The sequence below is a fragment of the Diabrotica virgifera genome, chromosome 3, assembly GCF_917563875.1.
Source record: "Diabrotica virgifera virgifera chromosome 3, PGI_DIABVI_V3a".
Classification (NCBI taxonomy): Eukaryota; Metazoa; Arthropoda; class Insecta; order Coleoptera; family Chrysomelidae; genus Diabrotica; species Diabrotica virgifera.
This window is the reverse complement of record NC_065445.1, coordinates 95,352,981-95,380,951: the sequence shown is the minus strand read 5'-3', so window position 1 is coordinate 95,380,951 and position 27,971 is coordinate 95,352,981. Positions and strand designations below refer to the sequence as shown.

At 33.0% G+C, this 27,971-nt stretch overlaps 1 protein-coding gene across 1 annotated transcript; it reads left to right on the top strand.

The window, feature by feature from the left end:
- Positions 1-373: 373 nt before the first annotated feature.
- LOC126881946 (mitochondrial-processing peptidase subunit beta) lies at positions 374-27,971 on the top strand. The gene is made up of 8 exons (XM_050646688.1): positions 374-540; positions 677-776; positions 5,240-5,370; positions 6,535-6,844; positions 12,761-12,913; positions 18,358-18,641; positions 20,069-20,261; positions 27,757-27,971. Exons 1-8 carry the CDS (start codon positions 475-477, stop codon positions 27,957-27,959), a joined length of 1,440 nt encoding a protein of 479 aa, XP_050502645.1. The 5' UTR covers positions 374-474; the 3' UTR covers positions 27,960-27,971.

Below are 27,971 nucleotides of genomic sequence, written 5' to 3'. Positions count from 1 at the left end.
AGTAAACTAAGAAGATAAAAAAATAGGGAACACCCGGGTTTTAACCTGGGACCTCTCGTTCTGCTGTCGAATGTTCTACCACGGATGAGCTATATTCGCTGTTGACTAACGTACTTTACAACGGGATTTAAATGTTATGGCATTATTTGCATTTAAAATGGCTTAAAATTCAAATTAAAACTCAATGATTCCTTGTAAAAGCTGTTGAATATTGTCGATTTCTGAGCTGAAAGACAAAGAACAAGTGAAGTTTATAAAAACATCTTAAATATATCTTTGTGTTATAAGATTGAGTTTAATCCGAAAAATATGGGCCAAATGAGCAAAAATATCTAGAAATGCAGAAATATACACTTTGTTATAATACAAAAAAAATTTCAATGACAACAGATTCGTTATAATATGCCTATAACTTGAAATTTTATTTTGCCTGGTATTTGTAGTGGTGGACCTGTTCACATTTAGACTGTCAACATGGCGTCAATTCTAAAGTTTTCTCGATCTTTTGCAAAATTACCTAAATACGAAACTGCATTAAAAGTAAGTATCTTTATATGTTTAAAATTAAACTCAGAATTAGTATTGCCTCCAGTAAAAGTATTATACATAATTCAAATTACTATTTTATTACGTAATCACGTTTGACAAGTAGAGTATATTTGGTTTGTCTTTTTAGGCCTGTAGACAAAATATTATTAGAGGAGCAGCCACCCAGCCAGATTCACAAACTGTTGTTCTAAATGTACCACCAACAAAAGTCAGCACTTTGAAAAATGGTATGTAGATTATAATAATTTACAAAGTTGAGGTTATGTGTTATGTCACAAAGGTGTACTGAGTAATATTTTTAAGAGACTTATTTGAGGGCTCGCTAACTGTATGACTTTTATACGAAATAATGTTATCGATAAGTTTTATTGGTCAAGTATAATTACCGACAGAAGTATAGCCAGTTCTATTTGGTGCAAACCTTTCGATATTTAACACTTTGACTCCTCCCTGAGCCTATGTGTATATATTTGATTAATTTGATACACAAGAATAGAACTTACTCAACCCACAAAAAGTGGTCAGGCTGTGACAACTTATGAGGATAAATAGTCCCAGGAGTTAAAGTGTTAATGAACAGTGTTGCTACCAGTATAATATGTTTGTTTCTCTCTTTACATGTTTTCTCATGCTTATTTGTACTTATATAAAAAATTGACTTAAACTTCACTCAGTTAGTTTCTTAATATAATCTAACATACGTCTGTTATAATATTCTCTTGCATCCTATGGTCGAGTTTTCCACTACTAAATAAGGCGCATTTGTTGATTTCAAATTACCCACATTCAATATGTTTTGACATCTATATTCCCTTTAGTTGGGGGATATGTTTCCTCACAAATGATCTATCACCGTCTATCTACCACATCCAACATTATTTTAATATTAAAATAGCACCTATCCTGGAATCATATTCATGGACATACATATTATGAGCACATTTAGGTTCCTTGAGTCATATATAGACTGTCTAGCTTTAAATTAGATGTACAACCTATACATAGTAACACTGCGCATCATCTAGTACTTCTTCTTCTTCTACAGCACTACAGCCCAAATTGAGCCTTTGGCCTCCTTTATTTTTTGCCTCCACCCTTGCCTGTCTGTGGCTGCTCTTCTCCATACACGGACTCCTAAAAGGGCTTGTGCGTCGCTGTTTACTGTGTCTTCCCAGCGCTTTCGTGGCTTCCCAACCGGTCTCTTTCCTTGCATTCTAGCATTCAGTGCTCGTTTTGGTAGCCTATCCTCTCCCATTCTTATCACATGTCCGGCCCATTGCAATCTTTGTAATCTAATGAAGTCTGACAGGGGCGTTTCCTTATAAAGTTGATAAAGCTCGTTGTTGTATCGACTTCTGAAGATTCCGTTTTCCCTCACAGGTCCTAGTATTCTCCTAAGTACTTTCCTTTCGAATGTGTCGAGTTTGTTTTTGGATGTTTCTTTCAGCACCCAGACTTCACTGCCATAGCATGTTATTGGTCGAATTAAGGTTTTATAGATTCTCATCTTTGTATTTCGGTGGACACTTTTTGACCGAAATATATGGGAGAGGGCAAAATAAGCTCTGTTTGCCTGCGTTATTCTCTTCCTTATTTCTCCATCTTCTGATCCGTCGGCATATATTTCTACTCCCAGGTATGTAAACTTTTCAACCGTTTCAATGTCATCTTCATGTATAATGTTTTCTGGGACTATATTTCTTCTCGTCTGAGTCATTATTTTTGTTTTTTCTGTGTTAATTTCCAGACCTAGCATTTTTGTTTGTGTTTTTAACTCTGCATATGTTTCCTGTGCTCCTGTTGATGTTCTACTCATAATATTAATATCATCAGCATAAGCGGCCAGTTGAACCGTTCGGTTGATCAGTAGATTTCCTCGTCCAGTTTGCATTTGCCTAACCGCATACTCTAGTGCCAGGTTAAACAATGTTGGGGCCAGCCCATCTTCCTGTTTTAGTCCCTGCGAAATGTTAAAAAAGTCTGTCCGGTGGTTTTGTATTCGTATCTAGTACTAGATGGTTCCTATTTCCCTCTCTAATGCACCTGATACTCGCTGATTCTAACTATGTCCTCTGCCATCATTCGTCATTACAGTGGATTAACAATGATCGTAGAATAAGCAATATTTTTGATTTTAGCACTTCAGTTGCCTATATCTAAAGGTACGATTCCAACAATGACTATAGGCAGCAACTGCAGACTGCAGTTACAGTTGTCACCGTGGCAGTCGTCATTACTTTGCACTATTAATTTGTATAATTATTAACAACTGATGTTCTTCCTGACAGCAATTGCAGTCAGATGTCGGAATCAGTCTCATACAAATTAATAGTGCAAAGTAGTGAAGTCTGTCGTGACAACTTCAACTGACGTCTGCAATCATTGTCGGAATCGAACCTTAATCTAAAACTAAATGTATTGTATGATTTATTGGACAGTGAAGTTGTTAATAATAATTATTTTGGACAATGAAGTTGTTAATTTACTATTTTTACTGTGAATTGCTACAATTTTTGCTTAAAATGTTTATTTTGACATTTCAATTTCCACTCTTAGTGACATTCTAAATTAAAATTATAGTTAATTCCCAGCAAAAATAGTAAATTAATTCCATATAATTATTACAACATACAACATCATCTCATTCAACTGACCAACTAGTTGAATGAGTACAGAATTTGTTAAATTAACCAAACCTAGAAAATTACATTATTAAGATTACGATCTTATACAGAAGCAGTGATTTTAGCAAATGGAGAAATCCATATTATACAACTTCCCAACCCATATCTAGAAAGTAATGATGAACATCAAAATTCATCACATTCCTTAGAGCAGTACAGGATTGCTATATTCTTGGACAATTTGTAAATAAAATAATTGAATTTATGTTTTTTAGTGATGGCTTAGTATGAAAGCTTTGTATACCCTATTCCACGAACATACGCCTGTTTTGGATTACTTCGACAACGAATATTTTACTGTGCAAAATAAGAAGAACGAAAGTAAATTGCAAATTACATTGTTGTTTATTGGAATAATTATTAGCGCCATTTACTTTCGTACTTCTTATGTTGCACAGTAAAATATTCGTTGTCAAAGTAATCCAAAACAGGCGTATGTTCGTGGAATGGCCCATATCTCATTTTACAGAAATGTATCTCATTTTACAGAAAATTTTAGAGAAGAGACTTTAAACTGAATTTCTGCATAGTCTAACCAAAAACTATTTTTAAAAATTTTACTTCTGAGCAGATTTAGATCGTTATACATACATTTTTCCCATATATTTTATATGCAAAAATTAAGTTTAAAGTCTCCCCTGTAAAATGAGATACGAGGTTTTCATACTAGGCTGTCATCATATTTTTCAATCATGTAAAAATTTAACACCTTGGCTATATTTAGAGATATTTATAAACTTACATTAAGGGGGAAGTCTACTGTGACAAGGGAAAAAACAGACCGATTTTCCGGATTTTTTTTGTAACAAAATATGACTCGTACATTAAATTAAATTAAACCGTCAGCTTTATTATATATTCAAGTATTTGTAAAAAAATTTTCAAGTCGAAATATTCAAAATTGCCGTTGTGGCACTCCTTCAAGCGCAGGTCCGTTTTTTTTTAGGTGCCCAAACTGTGTACATGAAATCTCACGTCTGGGTGATCTGAAACAAAAAACAAAATATGGTTATCATCTACATAGTATTGACTATCATCTGACAGAGGATTTTGTCGATTAAAAATTTTGACGCCGAAAAAAAAATTCTTGAAATTTTTTTCTATTTTTTTGCCTAAATTTTATGTTATTATTGTATATAACAATTAAACAAAAAACGATATCAAAAAAATGTCTCCATCAGACGAGAGTCAATATAATGTAGATGATAACCATATTTTGTTTTTTGTTTCAGATCACCCAGACGTGAGATTTCATGTACACTGTTTGGGCACTTAAAAAAACGGACCTGCGCTTGAAGGAGTGCCATGACGGCAATTTTGAATATTTCAACTTGAAATTTTTTTTACAAATACAGTAGACTCGCGATTATCCGAGGTAATTAGAACCGTGACTACCTCGGATACGAAAAAAAATTCGGTTAACACTGAGATTGGTTATACTGATAGAAAAACGCATAGTAAACAACATAACTGTGGATATTTTAATGACAAAACTAAGACAGTACTGTCTATATAAAAGATCATTTACCTTATCAATATTACTGTTTTAAAACGTCTTTGGTGGATTTTTGCGTAAGCATCATTTCTCTTTTTGATGTGGCGATGTTGCGCCAAGGTTGAAAGTTGTAACTCACCAGTTATGACTTTTGCCTCGGTTAACCGAGGGCGTCGGATAACCTAGACTCGGATAATCGCGAGTCTGCTGTACTTGAATATATAATAAAGATGGCGGTTTAAATTAATTTAATGTAAGAGTCATATTTTGTTAGAAAAAAATCCGGAAAATCGGCCTGTTTTTTCCCTTGTCACAGTAGACTTCCCCCTTAAGTGTGTTACGAGGCATATATGTCCTGTAGTGAACCTTTGCCACAGTGCATTACTACACCGTTGACGCAGCCAACCGTTAGTCTAATTCTTTATTTATTGACAAAACTTTTTTGATCCATTATCTTCAACTTAATTACTACATCGAATATCAAGATATTAAATATGAAATCCCTTTTTAGGTATCAGAGTTGCTACTGAAGATTGGGGTTCCCAGACTGCCACAGTAGGTATTTGGATTGATGCTGGCAGTAGGTATGAGGATGATAAAAATAATGGAGTTGCTCACTTCATGGAACACATGGCATTTAAGGTAAGGAATATTATCCACTAATATAATATGAGGCTATACAATGCAACAATGGCGAACTCAACTTTAGACGATTTTTTCTACCATTCATTTCTATGTTTATCTCTTGCATGACACAGTGGTTAATTTTTCTAGCTTTTAGAATTGAGGCGCTCAGACAGTGGCCTAAACCACAACCCACAATTTTACCAAAACGCTTTTATTGCATTAAAGTTATCTCGTATTTAAGTATTTTCAGATACAGAGTGGCTCAAGCAGTGGTTGCTTGAGCCACTCTGCATAAGGGGTAACTTTAATGTAATAAAAGCGTTTTGGTAAAATTGTGGGTTGTGGGTTAGAGGCCACTGTTGCTCTGAGCGCCTCAATTATTGAATTAAATAATCAATATTTGCCAAGTTCTCTGGCACTCAACAAACTTTAACATGTTCAAGTTTTATCGTTTGATGTTAAAGTTTTAACACGAATTTTATAAAATTCTCCTGTGACAGTTTGACTTTGATACATCTAAAAGTGTGAAACTATGAAAATAATGTAAATTTATAGGTTTGTATTGATAATTTTACACCTCTATTAGTTTCATCTCTTTTTATTTCATGGCATACTATGTTTTCCATTATTTTGCCAGTTATCACTGTATAGAAATAAATTGTCCAACATGGGTATAAGTACCTGTGTTCGCCTTATATACCAGGTGGTAAACCATCAAATGAAAAATAAGAAACTCAATGGAAAATTCTAAACTGTTGAATTCCTGCTTCTCTAATTGTTTTATATCAAAAGTTATGAGAAATTATTTGTATAGGACTGAAATCTATATTGAAAACAAATGTTGAAATATAAAATTTAGATATAAAATATATAATCAAAACGAAATCAGTGTATTAAGAGCATTAATTGAAAATCCTACAATAAATTCTTGAGCAATTGCAGACCAGTTTCACATTCATAATTCTACAGCCTTACAAATTTTGAAAAGAAATAAATTCGGTTGATATAAATTTTAATGTCATTAAAAACTAGGAGATGCTGAGAGACAAGCAGAATTTTCAAAAATCTATCAAATTTTTTGAATTGTATAACCTGGAATTTGTGTATTGTTTGTTTGTTAATCAAAATTAACTACATGGTTGCAAAAAGTAATACGCTTATTGAATGTTTATATTTTAGGGTACCAGTAAAAGAACCCAAAGTCAGTTAGAAATTGAAATTGAAGACCTAGGTGCCCAATTGAATGCCTACACAAGCAGAGAGCAGACAGTATATTATTCCAAATGTTTAGCCAAAGATGTACCAAAAGCCATAGAAATCTTGGCTGATATCATCCAGAATGCCAAATTGGGAGAGGCTGAAATCGAACGAGAAAGAGGTGTAATCCTTAGGGAAATGCAAGAAGTCGAATCTAATTTACAAGAAGTTGTATTTGATCATTTACATGCTATTGCTTACCAAGGAACACCTTTAGCTAATACTATCTTAGGTAATTGTTTTGTGGCAATATATTTGATCTACCAAATATTTTCGTTTCTGGTATTGTCTTTACTATCAAATGTGTCTCATCACTAAAAGAAGCAAATCCTCCACTAAACATTTAGCATCTTTTTCATACACATGTTTCAAAGGCTGGTTATTATTCTGTAAAGTTTGTTCTACTTATTGATCAACTTGTGTTAATAAAGTACTTTTTAAAATATAATTTATAAAATATGTACATACACCTTTTTATGAACCAGTAATTATTCATTTTTTGAGATGCTAATCTAACATTTTTATTGTCCCCATATTTTAACCCTGTGATGAAAGTCTTTTGGCAGCAATCAATATATTGAAGCTTGTGTACATAAATGTTGACATGATCATTAAGAGCGCATGTGCTTACTTTTATAGTATTTTCTTTGTTTTTAGTAAATAAACACAAATAAATCGCTGGTAAAGTCGGGTCCATCGATATTTCGCCCGTCCGCAAATTCAAAGAGATAATATTTGTATGTTATGAAATTCGAGTAAAGATGTCCCTTTATCTAGGCACATGCAGGTATTTTTACAACCCGGTTACTCATCGTAAATCAATCAGTTTAGCACTTATAAATTTATACTTGGGGATTAGTACAGTTAAAATTGTTAGACAATTATACTATTAAGCAATATAATTGAAACTTTTTTCTACTTTGAAGGACAAAAAAGCGAGTTCATTAGCGGAACGTAATTCTAAATTATTCTGCAAATTACATTTGATACAATATTTGATTAAAATATCTCATTTTTGATGGTAAAAAATATATTAAATACATGTATTAATTTGTCTGGACTAAAGGTGGTAAAAGATGGTCTGGAGTTATATTTTTGTTTGAATTTGCCGACAGGCGATAGATAGATGGTGTCAACTTTACCTATGATTAATGTGATTCCTAATACATTTCCAGTGAAAATACTAACTCTTTGATAAGTGTTAGCGATACAATTGTTTTTTATATGCGTGTCCAAGAAGATTATAACTCCCAAAATATTTATAACAAAAAGATGTAATTCATAATAGATGTCGATGAAAACAATTATTCCCTTTCTGTTTCTACCGACGAAACAATTATTTCTGATAACTTTTTACTAATTATAATTTTCGTGGACCCAAAAACAGAAATGATGTTTTTTGCTGATACTCCTCAAAAAATAATTTTTTGCGATAACACTTTAGTAGGGATTATAATTTTCACAATCATATAATCAAAAATAATATTTTTCGCGGCGTTCATTGAAAGTTCTACTCTTACCGGCATTTTTCGGAGTTATACTTTTCGTAGGCGGCGGCGAAATAACGAAAGTACAATAATTTTTAAAAATGGATAGAATATTTTAATGAAAACCTTATACAGGGTGGTTCATCTTATTCGCCTCGGTGTCTGTACGGAAAACCAATTGATATTTTAAAAAAAAATTCTTCACAGTAATAAACAGGGCCACTAATACTACAATCTAAAAATAATGTGAATTATACAGAATGCTCCAAAAAAGAGTGGTATATCAAAGTTATATTTTTTCTTATGGAATGCCCTACATATGTTGACATTATTGAATTGACCTTAAAAATAAGCTATACTTTCATAAACATATTTCACCTAAATACAGGGTGTTTTGATTTATTTATTTCGATTTTTATAAAAATGTAAGGTTTTAGAAAAAAATAAATATCTACGAATCTAAGAATCAGTAAAAAATTCTTTCTTGGATCTTAAAAATTGACTATTTATTAGCATACTTAAGCAGATGCTTATTGCAACAAAGTTTATTACAGGGTGGTCAAAAAATGAGATTGTTCTATTAACAAATTCAAGCTGTAATAACTTACTTAATTTAAATGGAACACCTTATATCTTATTAGTCTATCGCGTAGAAAATATACTTAGCTTTAAATTTGTATTAACGTTTCCTATACCTATCTTTTTACAGGGTGGTCAAAATATTAGATTGTTCTATTAACAAATTAAAGCTGTAATTACTTACTTATTTTAAATAGAACGCCCTGTATCTTACTAGCCTATCGCGTAGAAAATTTATTTAGCTTTCAATTCTTATTAGGGTTCCTATACCTATCTCCCTTCATTTGTTAAATATTTAAAGATTTCCTAATTTGCAAGCTTTAACAGTTAGAATTAAGTAAATATGTCGTGGTTACATATTATGTACAACACATCACCAACACCGGCAATATACTTATAGTCCAGAAAGCCACTGCGCATCCGCTAGGAAAAATATTCCGATTCGGATTTTTTGCACAATCTTACTCAAAAAGGACCCCTTTTAACAAATTTACATGTTGCCAGGACCAAAAGTGGGTCAAACATTTTTTAAACGTTTTTTTGTTTTTTCCTAAAATTATTTTTTTTGCATGGAACAAAGTTTTTTTAGGTTTTTTGGATCATTCCAAACAGAAAAGGTCTTTAGTGACATTTCTCTAAAGTTGATAGTTTTTGACATATAAGCGATTAAAAATTGAAAATTTGTGAAATTGACTTGTATTTTTAACCCTCAAAAACTATGTGAAAAACTAAAAATTTGAATGTTGCCAAGGTAGGTAGATATTCTTTAAATATCGATTGATGAAATCCCGAAGAGTTTTTTGCAATACAATATTCAAAACTCCTTTGTTTTTTAATTGCTAATCAAGCGTGCGACTATTTTCCACCGACAGTATGGTGCAAATGAAAGGAATAAACTCGTTATTTCGTAAACCGGCGACTTTAAGGAAAAATCCCGAAACAAGTCGATTTTTATTTTTAAGTCATGATATTGTGGCGTACATGGTATACTAATGACGTCATCCGTCTGGGCGTGATGACGTAATCGATGATTTTTTTAAAATGAGAATAGGGGTCGTGTGGTAGCTCATTTGAAAGGTTCTTCAATTCTCTATTCAGTAATATAAACATTTATATAATTATTTATACTACTTCTTTTTTTGTCAAATAATTTAATTTAATAAAAGTTTTTGGACACCCTGTATAAATAATTATGTAATTGTTTACATTACTGAATAGAGAATTGAAGAACCTTTCAAATGAGCTACCACACGACCCCTATTCTCATTTAAAAAAATCATCGATTACGTCATCACGCCCAGACGGATGACGTCACTAGTATACCATATATGACACAATATCATAACTTAAAAATAAAAATCGATCTGTTTCGGGTTTTTTCCTTAAAGTCGCCGGTTTACGAAATAACGAATATATTCCTTTTATTTGCACCATACTGTATAGGTTACACATGCAACGGTGGAAAATAGTGTCGCGCACGCGTGATTAGAAATTAAAAAACAAAGGAGTTTTGAATACTGTATTGCAAAAAACTCTTCGGAATTTCATCAATCGATGTTTAAAGAATATCTACCTACCTTGGCAACATTCAAATTTTAAGTTTTTCACATGCTTTTTGAGGGTTAAAAATGGCCTAATTCGCAATTTTTCAATTTTTAATCGCTTATATGTCAAAAACTATCAACTTTAGAGAAAAGTCACTAAAGACCTTTTCTGTTTGGAATAATCCAAAAAATCTAAAAAAAGTTTGTTCCATGGAAAAAAAATAATTTTAGGAAAAAACAAAAAAACGTTTAAAAAATTTTTGACCCATATTTGGTCCTGGCAACATGCAAATTTGTTAAAAGGGGTCCTCTTTGAGTAAGATTGTGCAAAAAATCTGAATCGGAATATTTTTCCTAGCGGATGCGCAGTGGCGTTCTGGACTATTAGACATGATACTGTCATTAATAAAATTTTCATTGTTATCATGTAATCACACAGAGTGTTGTATTATTTTAGTTGATTTTGGCCTACATGTGACATTGAATAATATGTTTATATTAAACTGCATACCCTATATTAGATGCCGTATTCTGGAAGATATTTAAATTATATTTCATTAAGTATAAGTACCTTCCATATCTTAAACCAACGGTTATTAAGTAAATTTAAGAACACCACTTTTTGTTTGAATCTTTGAATCGCAGTTACAAACGAGCCTATTATACAAAAATATGTAAAAATGGGTATTTACAGAATAACATGGGAATTTACATCTACAGAATAACATGTGTACTGAGAATGTTTACATGGAATTGAAGAGATTTTATATATCTTCCATTATAAAGAATAGAATATCGACTACAGTCGGAAAAATGAAAGAATACCCATGAACGAACATATAAAACACGCTGTATTTTCCTGTCACCGTGTCACAAAGAAAATTGCTTAGCGCAAGTACATGTAATAATAATTATTACATGTACTTGCGCTGGCCAATTTTTTGTATGACACGGTGACAGGAAAATACGGCGTGTTTTATAAGTTCGTTCATGGGTATTCTTTCATTTTTCCTACTATATGTCATTTTAAATAAGAACACTCTGTGGATTAAATGATAAAAATATGAATTTTATTAACGAAAGTATCTTGACTAAGATATTTAAGTATATTGCCGGTGTAGGTGATGTGTTGTACATAACCACGACATAGGTACTTAATTCTAATTTTTAAAGCTTACAAATTAGGAAATCTTTAAACATTTAAAAAATTAAGGGAGATAGGTATAGGAAACCCTAATAAGAAGCGAAAGCAAAGTAAATTTTCTACGCGATAGATTAGTAAGATACAGGGTGTTCCATTTAAAATAAGTAAGTTATTACAGCTTGAATTTGTTCATAGAACAATCTAATATTTTGACCACCCTGTAAAAGATAGGTATAGGAAACCCTAATATAAATTGAAAGCTAAGTAAATTGTCTACGCGATAGCCTAGTAAGCTACAGGGTGTTCTATTTAAAATAAGTAAGTTATTACAGCTTGAATTTGTTAATAGAACAATCTCATATTTTGACCAACCTGTAAGAAATTTTGTTGCAGTAATCATCTGTTTAAGTATGCTAAATAGTCTATTATTAAGATCCAAGAAAGAATTTGTTACTGATTCTTAGATTCGTAGATATTTATTTTCTTCTAAAACCTTACATTTTCATAAAAATCGAAATAAATAAAAACACCTTGTATTTAGGTATAGGGAACCCTTATGAAAGTATAGCTTATTTTTTAAGGTCAATTCAGTAATGTCATCAGATATAGGGCATTTCATAAGAAAAAATATAACTTTGATATACCACTCTTTTTTTGGAGCACCCTGTATAATTCACATTATTTTTAGATTGTAGTATTAAAGGCCCTGTATATTTCTGTGAAGAAATTTTTTTAAAATATCAAGTGGTTTTCCGTACAGAGACCAAGGCGAATAAGATGAACCACCCTGTATATCTATCTATATTGCGATTTTTTAAGTGTACCTGCACTTCCGGTAGTGACCTATGGAGAAGTAACACTTAGCCACAAGCTCTCATTTCTTGAAGTAATTCACATTCATAGGTTGATCTGATGCACCAGTGTATTCGAGTCTTGTTTTCTGTCAATGGGCTGAACCATCGTCTTCTGGCTATCTTACCTAATGAAAAATGTATTTAACAAAAATTGTTTTCGTTGGCCCAAAATGGTTGGTTAAGGTTTCTTGTTTAGAGTTTCACCATGTTCCCAGAGGTTATCTATTAAAATCGGCGTTTAGCCTTTTCAATATTACAACATTTAGCAAGTATTTGAATTCACTGATGATGGACTGATGTCCGAAAACGTTCTGAATGGACATATTTTATTCAATCCATTGGGAGATTTTAAGATTTTTATTAAACATACCTATTACATAGAAATGGTTTTACTTCATGTTAGAGTTTGTTTAAAAATTGTTTTATGTAATGGAGACTTTTTCAACCCTTTTTTATTATTCATATAAATTCATATTATGTATAGAAGAAAAACAAAAATGTGAAAAACTAATAAATAGGATTATTAAAATTTGTTTTTAGGCCCCACTGCCAACATTAGGTCAATCAACTCCACAGACCTTAGAAATTACCTTGACAACCACTACAAATCTAGCAGAATTGTTGTTGCTGGAGCAGGTGGAATTGAACACCAAGATTTAGTGAAACTCGCTGAGAGCCATCTGGGTTCCTTAAGTAAGTATAATATAAAATACTCCAAGTAAGTATAGTAAGTACTCTAACACTTTCGCTGTGGAAGCCACCATGTGGTGTCTTCTTATTTCTCTTTCTGTGAGGATGAACGCCATTTGGCGTTATCTGCATATCTAAAGTTTTAGTATATTAACCCTCGTAAGATGGTGCCTAGATTCTTACGTAAACAAAGTTTTTACACACAATACAGTAATGCAGGGACTCGGCTTTTTTCTCTGGCACAATAGTCTTGTTATTAATCAAACAAACGAATTGAGAAAACAATTATAAGTTTTAAGATATAGTCCAGGAACTGAAGCTTTTCACCTCGCAATTTTTACAGAATGGATCGATTTGCTTGAAAATTTTAGAACAAGTAGTGGATAGTCCAAGGATTAAAATCTATATGATGCCGAAAGGCGCTTTTACCATGGGGGTGGTTGCCACCCCATCCCGGGGGTGGAAATTTTTTATTAAATTTTGACCGCAAAAGTTGATAAAAACATTCATTCTAAGCAAAAAATGTTCTATACATTTTTTTGATAAAATGAATAGTTTTCGACTTATTCGCTATCGAAAGTGTTAGTTTTATATCGAAAAAATAAGTATTTTTCAATAATATACTAATTTACGATTCACTCAATTATTACCGTAGAAAACCGTATTACCAATTTTTTGGGAATTAAATAACCTACAATTTCATATTTAAACATTTTTTCGTATCTCTGATGCTAATCTTTTTATTCTGAAGAAATCGACATTTTTACCAAACTACAAAAATTCGTTATTCGCTGTTAACTCCAGTTTTTTAAAAACTAATCTTTCTAAGCCAGTCAAACTTCTAGAATCTATTAATAATACATAAATAAAGAAGAATGAATAAGGCCAATGACTAAAAACACCGCTAACTTACATTATTATGCTTCCAATTGGATTTCTCCTTTTTTTTTTTTCAAAAAAATATATTGATTTTTTAACCGTAACTTTTCTATTTTTTATCTTAGAAAGTTTGGCAAAAAAGAATTTTGTAGGTTTTTATAAGGTCTATAAGCCTATTAATAGTAATTCTTTTTAAAATCCTCAGTCGCAAAAGAGGTGACTTTGAAAGGGTTGGTAAAGGTGGTTTTTGCATGTTATTACAAGTTTTAATTATTATCAATAGCTCACTCAATTTTTGCTGCAGTAAAAATTTTTGCAAACCAGTTTCTTGAGAATTAAATAAGTTACAATTTCATATTTAAACATTTTTTCGTATCTCTGGTGCTAATCTTTCTATTCTTAAGAAAAGACAATTTTTTCCAAACTACAAAAATTCGTTCTTCGCTTCTAACTCCATTTTTTTTTAAAACTAATCATTCTAAGCAGGTCAAACTTCTAGAACCTATTAATAATATAAAAATAAAGAAGACCAAATAAGGTTAATGACTAATTTTAATTAGGGTGGTGATTAGGAGGTTGCTTCGGATCACTTTTTCCCTGAAAAAAAGTAGGGACTAACATTCTTTTCAATATATGTCACTTAATTTTTGAGCTAAAGACTTTGTTTTTATTTCTGGAGATAGATATTTTAAAATGCTTGAAATTAGTTTGAACAAGTTATCCTCGAAAAATGCATAGTTTTCCCGTCTTTTGACTTAACTACAGTATTTAGCATTTGACGAAGAAGAAACATTTAATAATGTATAGCTCGATTACTATTGGTCTTAAAAAAAAATTAAAAGAAACGGTTTTGTTTATTGTTTCAAAAGGTACATTTTTGTTAAGTAAAGTTGTTTTGATAAAACGAAAACTTTTGGAGTTATTAGCCGAAAACTTATTAACAACATTGATTTTTTCGATATAAAACTAACACTTTCGATAGCGAATAAATCGAAAACTATTAATTTTATCAAAAAAATGTATCGAACGTTTTTTGCTTAGTTTTTTATATAATAAAAAATTTCCACCCCCGGGATGGGGTGACAACCACCCCCATGGTAAAAGCCCCTTTCAGCATCATATAGATTTTGATCCTTGGACTATCCACTACTTATTCTCAAATTTTCAAACACATCGATCCATTCTGTAAAAATTGCGAGGTTTTGTCCTATTTTAAGCTTCATTACTTGGACTAATATTACGGCAAATGTTAATGACTGTGCATTTGCACCCCACAGTCACTTTTCCAAAAAAGCATGTAAACACAATGAGTTTTAAATGCTGTAATGGGTGGAATGCGTTTAGAATTGAATTTAATGCAAATAAAAAATGGACAAAAATCGCAAAAATGTATTAAAAAAGCTATGTGAGAAAAGAAGTCTGGGGTGCAGCTACACCCGCACCGGCTTACGAAGGTTAACTACTACTGCAAAAAGTTGTAGGTAGGTTGGTTCTGCTAATCTAGTACAATGTAGAACACATACTTTAGTTCTCAGTGAAACAGTAGAACCCCGCAAATCCGAACCTCGCTAATCCGAAGCAACGGAAAGTGAAAAAAATTTAAAAAATTCTAGTCAAAACTTAAAAACATGTTTATTATACAGAGCAAAACCATAAAAAATGTATGATTGATAGGACTTTGACATTTAAAATTTCTTTAAAATGAATATGTTCTTTATACGTAGTGTTTATAAAGGTTACATATAAACTTACGTCAGTTCTCTTGTAGTCAACTTGAGCCCAAAAATATTGTCCACACTCTTGCGAGAACGTTTGCAGCCCTTCTTCTTAAGACGCATTCTTAAAGAAGTTGGTCACTTCTGACGCATTGAGGTGTACCGACTTGACGCATCGATGTTGAACCATTTACTCATAAACATTACATCGGCCAGTAACGCAGCAGAGTTCTGCTCCACATAACGTAGAGCCACATCCAGAGCTTCAGTGGCATCCGTGTGTGATACTCGATCTGGCAGGGAAACTTCTTCCTCGCTTTCTTCATCTTCATTAGAGCTGCCTTGAGGTTGAACCAAGTCTGCCATGTCTTCATCCGTAAATTCTTAGTGTCCATTGTCATCAGCTTCAATCCATTCTGTAATTTGATGCACGACAAATTAGATAAACATGTGATGTACATAAACTTGAAAAAAATTCGTGCTACATAATTTAAAATCGCACCGGCGGCTCTAATCATCAAGAGATTTTAGGGTGTGAGTTCATACAACAATATTTAAGCTAAAGAAAAGAAATTATTAATTTTTTGGGCGCCATTAATAGATCAGAATCTATTGCTATTTATCTATATAAAAATTACAAAAATGTTACGAAAAAAATGGTATCCCTTTGACTACTAATGGTACTTACCCTTGTTGTCTGTGGTAGGCTGCGTTTCCTAATACAATAAGGATACATAGATGGATTGTGCGAACAGAAAAAGACGAAATAAGTTTAAACATAGTTACCATTTATTTAGATAGAAAATTGTTATTAAACTGAGTTGATTAGAAAAATAAAAAAAATAAGTCTTTCGCGTTTCATTTTAAAGTTCAAAAAAAAGAAAAAGGAACGAAACAGTTTATTGCAAAATACCTGGTGATGATCCATTGTTGTTGAACAGCTGGAATCGGGTTAGCTCACAAGAGTTGTGGATACGACGAAATCACTTTCACTTTTCACTTTCATTTTTTAGAGTTAAAGTACTGTTACATAATTGTTATTATATTATACGAAAAATAAAAATTCCATAGTTCTTTTTGTTTTAGGAAAAGAAAATAACTGCATTCATGATTATTAGTGATACTTCTCACTGACTTGATAATTAAACATATTTTATTTAGACCATTGTCTTTAAAAAAAATGGAACTGCGTTCCACGAAGATTGAATTAAGTGCGGTTTATATGAGACATATTAAACGGAAATCTTATCCGCAAAAGTTGAACTAAGTTCTGTTTGCACGAAACATATTCACGCCGTACTAAGAAAACTATTCTTTAATCGTACCGGGCACAACACAGAGAATATACCGGTATGGTATTTAAGACAACATATCGCACTTGCGATTTTCACGACAGAATCTTTAAGATCCCATTTTGTCTACTTAGGCACAGACAAAAAAAAGAATTCAGGTCTTCACTGCATGACCGCTAGAACTTAATTGATTTCTTCTTGTCCTAATCTCGGACAAGATTCCTCTCTGCTCTCTATATTCACCTCCTTTTTTCACAGCTATCACCTAATTTGACCAATAATCATCATTCCGAAATTTTCGTACCAATCACATAGCTGGAAAATAATGTTTAGACCAGCCTTATTATGATCATACGTTTCTTTTTCGGCCAATCACCACGAGTGTCCTTTTTGTAACCGTTTAAGGATTCCCACGAAAGTTACTGCGTTGTAATTTTGTGGAATTCCTAGATTTTTATCACTCAAACATTTAGCAATCTTTCCTATTCTTCTTTTTATGAGGCATATCCTGTGCAAAGTAAATACTTTTAGGAAAGCTGTCTCCGAGCTCTAAAGTCTCTTTGTGATTTTACTGCCTGCAATAGCTAAATTATCAGCTTAGGCGTCTAGAATTTCTTAAAATATTAATCCTTCCGCTTTCTTGTGGGTGGCCTAAGAGAACGCGTTGGGAAGTACATTTCGTCTTACTTCTATCTATAACGACAGAGACGGACTTTTGCGATATTTAGATTGTGATTCTTCGAGCCTGTTTCAAATTGCACTTTCCTTTTTCGTTTTCACATCCTGGAAGTTGATGTATGTCTTCTAGGAGGTTATCTTGTACCTTATGGAGCTTGGAAAAATGGAGTTTCTTCAAATTGTAAATCTACCAACAACTTCTTCCATGATTGTCTAATTAAAGTCTCAGGGCAGTTGTCCAGGCCTCAGCCATCCGATAAATGACATCTTTTACAATGTTTTTTTTCCAGGTTGTCAGTAATAGAACTTTCCTCGCCTTCTAATACAGTCCGTACCAAATTTTTTTCTATAGTACAGTTTTATAAACTGCAGAACACTCTGGTCCTTGGTTTGCAATAATGTGGTCACATTTGTTGGTAGGAAAACAGCTTTAATTTCATCACATATGTTCTTCCTTATTGAATTTGGAAACGGATTGAACAAATTGTTTTACAAACCATTTCTTAAAAACTGGACTATTAATCCATCCAAACGACACTGGCTTAGTGACATCAATCTGAGATGAGTGGGATAGGGTGAGAGTAAGACAGGTGCAGCGACTCAAAATCAATGCAACGAAAGCTTTGAATTGTTAGTTATGTTAACTTTCAGATAATCCGAACTTTTCGGAATCTGAACAGGCTGTCCCCAATTAGTTCGGATTTGTGGGGTTCTACTGTATGTACTGATTTAAAATCAAAATTTAAATATCTCAAAGGTTTTGTTTTAAATTAACCCAGTATCTTTTATTCAAACTTCCTTTATTTTAAAACAAAGGGTGATAATATTGTTTATACAGATGTTAATATACATCATATTTATACAATAAATTCTTATATTCTAGACAATACATATCCAGGAAAAGTTCCAGTAATTGCTCCATGTCGTTTCACTGGATCAGAAATTAGAGTCAGAGATGATTCCCTGCCTTTGGCACACATTGCTCTTGCTGTTGAAGGGGCTGGTTGGTCCGACCCTGATACCCTCACATTGATGGTTGCTTCTACTTTGTTGGGTGCTTGGGACAGGTCCCAAGCTTCCGCCAAACAGAATGCTACCAACTTGGCTAGAGCTAGTGGTGAAGGTGACTTGTGTCATTCCTACCAAAGCTTCAATACCTGCTATAAGGTAAATCATATTTTCAAATTTAATTTTTTGTTTCATTTTGCTGGTATAACTCTTACAGTAAATGCCACGCTAGTAGACACACGGGTACCTAATTCCTAGGCTTGGACTAATCCGGCCAGTTCCCAACTGTGACTTTCATGTATGTCATGTTCATGTCCTGTGGCTCATGAAACTATTCAAAATGATTGTTTTTCCATACAAATAAAAGAATGTTTGTGTACTTTGTACGCACGTAAGAAGTTATACTTCTATTATATGATTTCAACGAAATTAATATACTTTAAACAGTTTATTTATATTGTATTTAAATATTAAACTAATTTTAATACTTACTACTTTTCAAAAATTTTTATTAAAACAATACCAAAAATTAAAAAAATAAAAGAATAAAACACACACACACAAACACATTGAAAAATGCCACAAATGATTTCTGAACAATAATTGTCGGAAAAAAATTTAACTAAATACGTATTTTCTGAAAAAAAATTATATAATAAATATAATTACAATCATAAAATGTATAAAAAAAAATAAAAGCTTCTATTGGGGTTCACATGCATCATGTGGGAAGATCGACTAACTAAACGGTTTAAACTTTTGACAGTTCTGAATTTAACTAAATTATTTTGATTTTTGCAGAATTGAAATAATAAAATACAACAAAACATAGAGTAAGAAAACAATATATTAGGTGAATATTGATAGAAATTTTGATGGTAATCAAATTACGTAAATCAAAGCATTACATACTATTTTGGTAGGTTCATTTTAAATTTTCCAAATAGGTAGGTACCTACCTATGTAATTTTTTATTAGGATACTGAAACATTTACAACTATTACGTACCTGTCGCTTTTAAAAACTATTTAAAAAGTCACTACAATTATAAACTTGCTTTTTTCTTTGCCAGCACAACAATAAAAACTAATATACACAACATTTGTTTATCCATAATCTCCACATTGAACAATTATTGACAGATGATTTTAACACCCAATCAGATCCCGTATAACGTTTGACCGACTAATACCATACTGTCGGTGTGCGCATGCGCCCAGGAAAATAAAAATTCACCCTCGGGTCTAAAGAATAACTTCAAAAATACATTAACTAATAGTATTGTTACTCTACTTTAAAATAACTTTATTCAAACACTAACAATATTAAAATGCTTTATAACTTTTGCAACTTTAACACAATGACAACTATAAATTTCAGATACAACTGTTCTATAATCTGTTAACTTTCTATGTTTATATTCTGTTTCTATACATTTTCTACGTTCTAGACGTCATTAGACGTAAATAGTGCAACAAGTGAAGGGTCCAGGACTGTATTAGCTCAATGTACCCGTGTGTCTAGTAGAGTGGTGATTACTGTATAATTAAAATAGTCTTATTATTAATTCTTTAACATTTTTTTAGGATACTGGTTTGTGGGGAGTGTATTTCGTCTCAGATCCTCTTAAGATTGAGGATATGGTCTTTAACATTCAACAAGAATTCATGAGACTCTGCACTTCCGTAACTGAAGGTGAAGTTGAGCGTGCTAAAGCTCTTCTTACTGCCAACACTCTTCTTCAACTTGACACTACTAGTGCAGTATGTGAGGATATTGGTAAGTAATAATATAAACCTATATTTTACTCAGTGCAATATCTATATTTTATATTACATTTAACAGATTTTGTATTGATTTGTAAAATAAGTCCAAAACTAAAAAAAAATCAAAAGTAACAAAGATGACTATATTTTTGTTTTGTATTGAGGCCTATTGAGACCTATTGAGGCACCAAGTTTGATCCAAAGCTGTCTAACTTCAGATATATCAGTAATGATTAGGTTTATGTACTTCTGAAATAACTGCCTTAATAACACTGATAGTCAACTTACGAAACTAAGAAAATATGAACGCCAATTTTGTATCTAATTTTATCTTCACATTGAAACCGATAAAAATATACGATACATTATGAAACTGAAACATGATACAATAGAAAATATGAAGATAATTTAGTATAAAATGAGAAAGGAAATAGTGACTGAAACCTCAAGAAATATTTAAGTTTTTTCGAAAGTTATATATAAAGCTAAAAATAAATGTCAACAGAAACACAATATCAAATATGAAGTACAACTTCAAAATACCAAAAGAAAATTTCCTTAAAACAGTGTGAAGAAAATGCGGAGCTACAACAAAACATGACAGGTTGAATATACATAAAAAAGGTTGAAGCAGTTTACAAAGGTTTACAAAGAATCTACCCAATATATTATAGCAGTAGAAGACAATATAGTGATAAATAATTAATGATTATAATAAAATTGGACTAGAACATCGGAAGTAGATACGTACATAACCAAAATCCAGAAAGTAAGATTAAGAAAATACATTCAGGTATTCTTTTTACCAATAATGTTGAAAGTTTTGATGATACAAAACTCTTCCCCCCCTACCCCCTCCTTCCCCCGCCCCTCAGAAACTTAGAAACCAAGAGTTTATTTACAAATTTAAAAAAAAAACACCTCAATTTTTATTGAAAGGGAGACGAATTTTCATGCAAAATTCATGCTCTCAAATGTAACCCCTGATGCCCCACATCAACCCCCAGTTTTTTTTTAATACCAAGTGTAGTCGAGTGGCACATCATTTGAAAGGTACATTTTTTCTCTACACGACCCTCTATTTTTTTTTAATTTGCGGAATAACTTTTTAAGGATAATTTTGGATTTAATTAATTTATAATAAATTTGTTAAGTCCAAAATCGTCTTCAAATGTATTAAGTAAATTAACAAAAAAATAGAGTGTCATGTAGAGAAAAAAATTACCTTTCAAATGATGTGCCACTCGACCACACCTGCTATTTAAAAAAAACTAGGGGTTGATACTGGGCAGTAGTTACATTTGAGGGCATGAATTTTGCATGAAAATTCGTCCTCCTCCCAATATAAATTGACGTGTTTTTTTAATATTAAAGAAGCTCTTGGTTTCTGAGTTTCTGGGGGGGGGGGGGGTCAAATTTTGGTTGGAACAGACTGTATTATGCAGTATTAACATGACTATAATACATCAGACAAATAATACTCTTGTATTAGTCCTGTCGCCAGGGGGATACAAGGGCCTCCTTTATTTAGATGGACTTACCCAAGTTTTTTTATGTATTTTGGCCCGTAGAACACAAATTTTTTTGGTAACAGTCGATCCGGATGTCGATAAGATTGTTATAAACAAAGAACTTGAGGAATCACATAACAGCGATTTTTCGCAAAACAAAACATTTTTTGGGTCATTTTTTCGTAGGATGCATAGTTTTCGACATAAACGCGGTTGAACTTTCAAAAAATTGAAAAATTGCGATTTTTGAACCCGAGTAACTTTTGATTAAAAAATAAAATAGCAATTCTGCTTACCGGATTTGAAAGTTCAAGTCAAATTCTATCGGTTTTGATTATTTTCATTGCTAAAAATTAATTTTTTTATTGTTAAACAAAGCTATAAACACATAGTGCTTAAATGATGTTTTCAATGCATTCCTCGTTTAAAATCGAACGAGTAGGCGCGCATACAGACAATTTCTACGTAGATTACGTACATTAAAACGCATGCATTGGGCACAGGAAACACTATGTGTTTATTCGCGGTGTGCAAGTACTCGGAAGGGATACGCGAAACGATCGTGCGTGAATAGCGGAGAAATATTGCAACTTTTTTAAATAATTCATATTGTCAATTGAAATTGTCACATTGACGTACATTTCATACCTATTGTCATTTAAGAAGAAAAATTATATATTGCTTCACAATATTGATATGATATGCAAATATTATATAAAGGTAAATTTAAATTAATTGTATTTTGCTTGCAGTACTGCATTTTAATAACTAATTTTATTTACTACATACAATTGTTTACGTTTTAATAACATAACCTAAATCTTATTTTTTCTTCTTAATATTTTTTTTGGACTATGGCCTTGACAATTATCCAGTAACCAGGACCATATGATTGGTCAATATAATTAAAAGTGCGAATAAAAGTGCAGAGCGAAGAAACCAGGTGTCGCTTTTTCGAACTTGCACGGTCCCAATAGCTTTGTTTAACAACAAAAAAGTTAATTTATAGAAATGCAAATAATCAAAACCGATAGAATTTGACTTGTACATTCAAATGCAGTAAGCAGAATTACTATTTTATTTTTTAATCAAAAGTTATTCGGGTTCAAAAATTGCAATTTTTCGATTTTTTTAAAGTTCAACCGCGTTTATCTCGAAAACTATGCATTATACGAAAAAACTTGTAATTACATTTTTTGCTTAGAATCGCCCAAACAATACAATACATTTGTTTTGCGAAATATCGCTGTTATGTAATTCCTCAAGTTCTTTGCTTATAAAAATCTTATCGACATCCGGATCAACTGTTACCCAAAAAATTCGTGTTCTACGGGTCAAAATACATAACAAAACTTGGGTAAGCCCAACTGAATTAAGGAGGTCTAAAAAGTGCAACATATAATAGGCAAGGAACAAGAAGTTTTAAACAGTGAAAATTAGGAAAACATCATTCCTAGGCCACATATTGAGAAATAATAAGTACCTATATATGCAACTAATAGCGAAAGAAAAGATCGAGGGAAAGAGTGGGCTAGAAAGGAAAAGACTATTTTGGCTAAGAAACATCCGACAATGGACAGGGCTAAATTTTGAACAGCTAAAAAGAACAGCTGAAGACAGAGAAGAGTTTGCAATTGTATTAGCTTGAGCTTAGCTTCTTCCTTGAGTGCCGTTTATGTATTCAGGCGTTGGCTGTCATCATGTTTACAATTTCCTGAAACCTTTCTGCATCTTCTGCCTTGTATTATAAGGCGAAGTAGATGAATTTAGTCCCCTAATGTATGGCCGAATATTCTGTCTTTCTCCTCTTTATGTTGTTTATGAGCAGATGTTCTGAATTCAATATAATTTGAAGAACATCTTCATTGGAAGTGTGCGAAACCCACGATATCTTTAGGATGCATCGATATCACCACAATTCGAATGCTTCTAATTTGTTTAGCATTGTGGTTTTTAACGTCCATGTCTCACAACCAGACAATAGGATAGATCACACATATTTCACCGTCTTGCGAATATTCATCGACAGGTTTCTATTACATAAAACTGGTAAAGAAGTTGCAATGGCTATTAAAAAGAAAAAAACTGCTCTACCTAAGCCACACCGTGAAAGAAGGCAAATATCATTGATTTAACTTAAAATATACGAAAAGATAAGTGAAAGAAGATCAATAGGAAGTAGAAGAAAACATTACTGGCTAAAAAATCTGCGCAAATTGCCAAGCTTTCTAACAGAAGGGAAACTTAGAGGAGAAGCTGTAAAGTTACAATAATGAGGATGTTCTGTAATATCAGTTCTTAGATCATGACAATGTATTTGTTTATTGCGTGATGATTTGTTATTACAGAATAGGGAACTTGCATTTTTTTATTACATAATAATGTTCAGTTTTGTATAAAAATGAGATTTCCAAAATTTCACGCTTCAAAAACTCATAATAACTTAGAAGTACAAAGTTAAAGTCTTCGGTATCTTAAAATAGTTCAAACTACCCGTGACGTCACAGAGTTTAACTATGTATATCGTTCCGTTTATGGTTATATTTAGGAATATTCTTCTTCTTCTTTAGTTTATTGGCCTCCACCAGGCCCGGACTGGCCCGCCGGCCAACCGGCCCTTGGGCCGGTGCGCCTTTTGCCTTCGTTAGTATTTATCCATAAAAAAATAAACACCGAAAAAAATTTTTTTTTAACCTTTACACAAATATGATGCAGCTACCATTCCCCTAAAAAATGTTTTACTTGTTTCTGATTTCGCCGTTTAGCGCCGAGGGCGCACCAGAAACCTTAATAAAGAAGCCAGTATCAATTTTAGCTGTTTCTAATAATATAATAAATAACTTAGATGCGACGCGCGGCGCCCTCGAAGATAATTCTTATCTACGATTCGGGCGCCTTTTGTAGGTATCAATTTCCGCTGATTCTATTATAATAAATAGCTGAGATGCAACCTACGGCTCCCTCGAAATCAATTTTTAAAATTTGGTCGCCTGTCGTAGGCATCAATTTATGCTGTTTCTGCTGTAAAAATGCTTTTCGAGGGCACTGCGCTTCACATCTAAGCTAATTGGTTATCTGATACCTGATATAAACAGTTTTACATCTTTGTAGGTAGGTAGGCAGGCACGGATCTAGAAATTCATAATAGGGGGTCAAGACTTACTTACTGATTGTTTGAAAATAAGAGTTGACAGAAAAAAATAATAAATAATAAAAAAATGCTTATAGACTAAATACAATAGGGGGGTCCATGGACCCCTTGACCCCCCTCTGTATCCGCGCCTGTAGGTAGGTGTAGTTTTTGGGCTCCATACTAAATTATACATATGTTGTACCCCAGAATTCTAAATAAGGAAGCCAAACAACGAACAAAATACAACTTGTCAACTTACTTGTATTAGGTATCAGATAATCAAATAGCTTAGATGCGATGATCAGCGCCCTAGAAGACCATTTTTGCAATTCAGGCGTCTTTCGTAGGTATCAGTATCCGCTGTTTCTATAATAATATAAGAGTGTTACATCTCATTACATCTCACAATATTGGCGTAAAATATATGAGTGCAGTTTTCTGCGATCCATAATTGCATTATACATATAGGATTATTGCGCCCTCCTACATAATGAAGCAAGTGGCTACAACAAAATTCAATTCGTGTCAGGTATCAGATAATCAAATGCTAGAACACATAGCTCGAAAAAGGCTTCCGGGTTTTATGTTAATAGCCTAGATGCAACGCGCGGCGCCCTCGAAGACCATTTTTATGATTCGGGCGCCTTTAGGTATCAATCTCCGCTGTTGCTGTTTAATGCCACCGTTGCATTGGCATTAAATTAATGTACATGTGCAGTTTTCTGCGCTCGTTCATTCGCTCTTACAAATATCCTGGTTGCACCCATATTAACCTCTTGCACTCCCTTCTTACTCTCATACAATTTGTCCTCAGATATCCATGCCACTCATTCCACCAGAATGGTTGTTTCTTTTCATACCTCCCATTTGACTTTACACAAGCCAACTCCGGTGCCGCACTCAGACCCTCGATCAACTTACATCCTCGCATCTCGAACCAATCAAGCCAAAAGCATCCACCTCCTCATTTAAAAATCTCTAGATCGATATCTCTATCTTTCTGTTTCTTCCTTTTGCTCGTTATTTCAATAATCACATACTTATGTAAGCTGAGCGATTCTTCTTCCAAAACAGTCTAGCCTATAACCCTGTTTAGAAGTAACGTTGAAAACAGTGAGATGTCCATAAAGGATTTACTATTACCTCTCACGAACCTTGGTGCATTACCGTCATTTAGCACAGTAGGCCTCACGGCGTAGATCCATTCTGATAGGTTTTTCTCTCTCCCATCAGATCTCCTATCTTTAATGATTCTTTGTCGAGAGACCAACTTTACATATGACTCCTGAAATAGGATCAAGTCATAACATTCCCTTCGTGAAAGTGCCTCTGCAACGTCGTGAGCGGCCCTCGCCCTTCCCACATTTATTTGAAGGAACTTCGTATTAGATAGTTTTTATCTCTCTAACTGACTTACCCGTACGATTTCTGATTCCTGGTCCTAGGTGCTTTTATCGACTCTTTCCTCGTCACTTGTGACAGGGTCTCTCTTGAGGCTCCGCTTTTCCGGGATCAGTTTTTTTACTCCGCGCACTGTAAGCTGTCAGATCTGTGACCGGACTCTTTACCAAACGGACCAGTCACTCTCGTGCCTGGTGCCCCCTTGCCACATTTGTAGCAGGAGTCCGCCCTGTTTTCTACCTTGCAGTCGGTTTTACTATGCCCGAATTGCCTTTTACTAAACCATCCACAACTTAGTCACGGATCACCTGACACCATGTGGTTGTGGATTTTTTATCGAGGTTTACTCTTATATTATATGGAGTTTTAGAGCGCTCTAAAAATTTGAAAAAGTTCAAAAAGATTCTGTTGAACACCGATCATCATGATTATTGTTAAATGTTTGTGAATCCAGTATGTCCTTCTGTAAAAGTAGTTAAAAAATTACTCAGACTTTTCAAAAATTTGTTTGGAGTCTCCAGAGGGTACCTACCAAAGAGTGTAACGGAATAAACAGGATACTGGGAAACTGAAGCAATATTTTTGTCTCATCTTCATATAATTTACTACATATTCCCAATAAAAGTAGTCAATTACTTAATGGTTTTAAATTAAGATTAAATTTAAAAAAATTCACAAGTAATATTGATTTACTTTTGCATAAAAAGTTTGATGCAAAAACTTACGAGGGGCTCTGGCGCCTTTGTTTAGAGATTAGGTTGGCGCCTTTGTTTAAAGATTAGGTTGGCGCCTTTTTTAGAATTTGGGTTGGCGCCTTTTTCATGAGCCAGTCCGGCCCTGGCCTCCACCTACTTGGGTGTTTGGCCAGCTCGTCGTCGGGGAATAAAGGAAAAATATTTATATTCTAATGACATTTATCGTATGTCATTGTAATAAATATATACGTTTGTTAAAATTGGAGTTTGATACAGTTTTTGAAGGAAAGGAAAGAAGGTTTACTATTGAAAATGAAACCATTTTGTAAAAGTACAAGTTTTCTATGAATAGTTCAAACGATCAAAAACACTTGTTACGTCAAATAACTGTATTTTCTACTGACGTTTATAATGTCTAATTTAAAATTATGTTTACAATTGGTGTAGAATGTAAACATACAATCCCGTGACGTCACGACGCGTTTTTGGCTGGCTGGTTATAAGTTGAATTTTCAGTCGTCTTTAGGGGCCAAACGAAAGAAAAACAAAACTTTTTTATCTTTGATACATGTTCTAAATTATGTTCTGTTGTGATTTATACCATTTTTTTCGAATTTAAAATTTTATGCAAGTTCCCTATTGTTATTTATTAATATCTTTTCTCTCTCTCTATCTTTGTCATTTTTAATTCATACTCAGCTGATTTCTTTAATGTTTTTTTTTTTATTTCATCTACATTTACTTTTATTCTGCATTATAATTTCACAGGTCGTCAATTACTCTGCTATGGCAGGAGACTCCCACCCCATGAATTGGCTCACCGAATCAACAGCATCACCGCCAAAAACGTGAAAGATGTATGCTACAAGTATTTATACGACAGATGTCCAGCTGTTGCAGGTGTAGGACCAGTAGAACAGTTACCCGACTACAACATCGTCAGGTCACAAATGTACTGGCTTAGAGTTTAAGAGGGTTCAGCA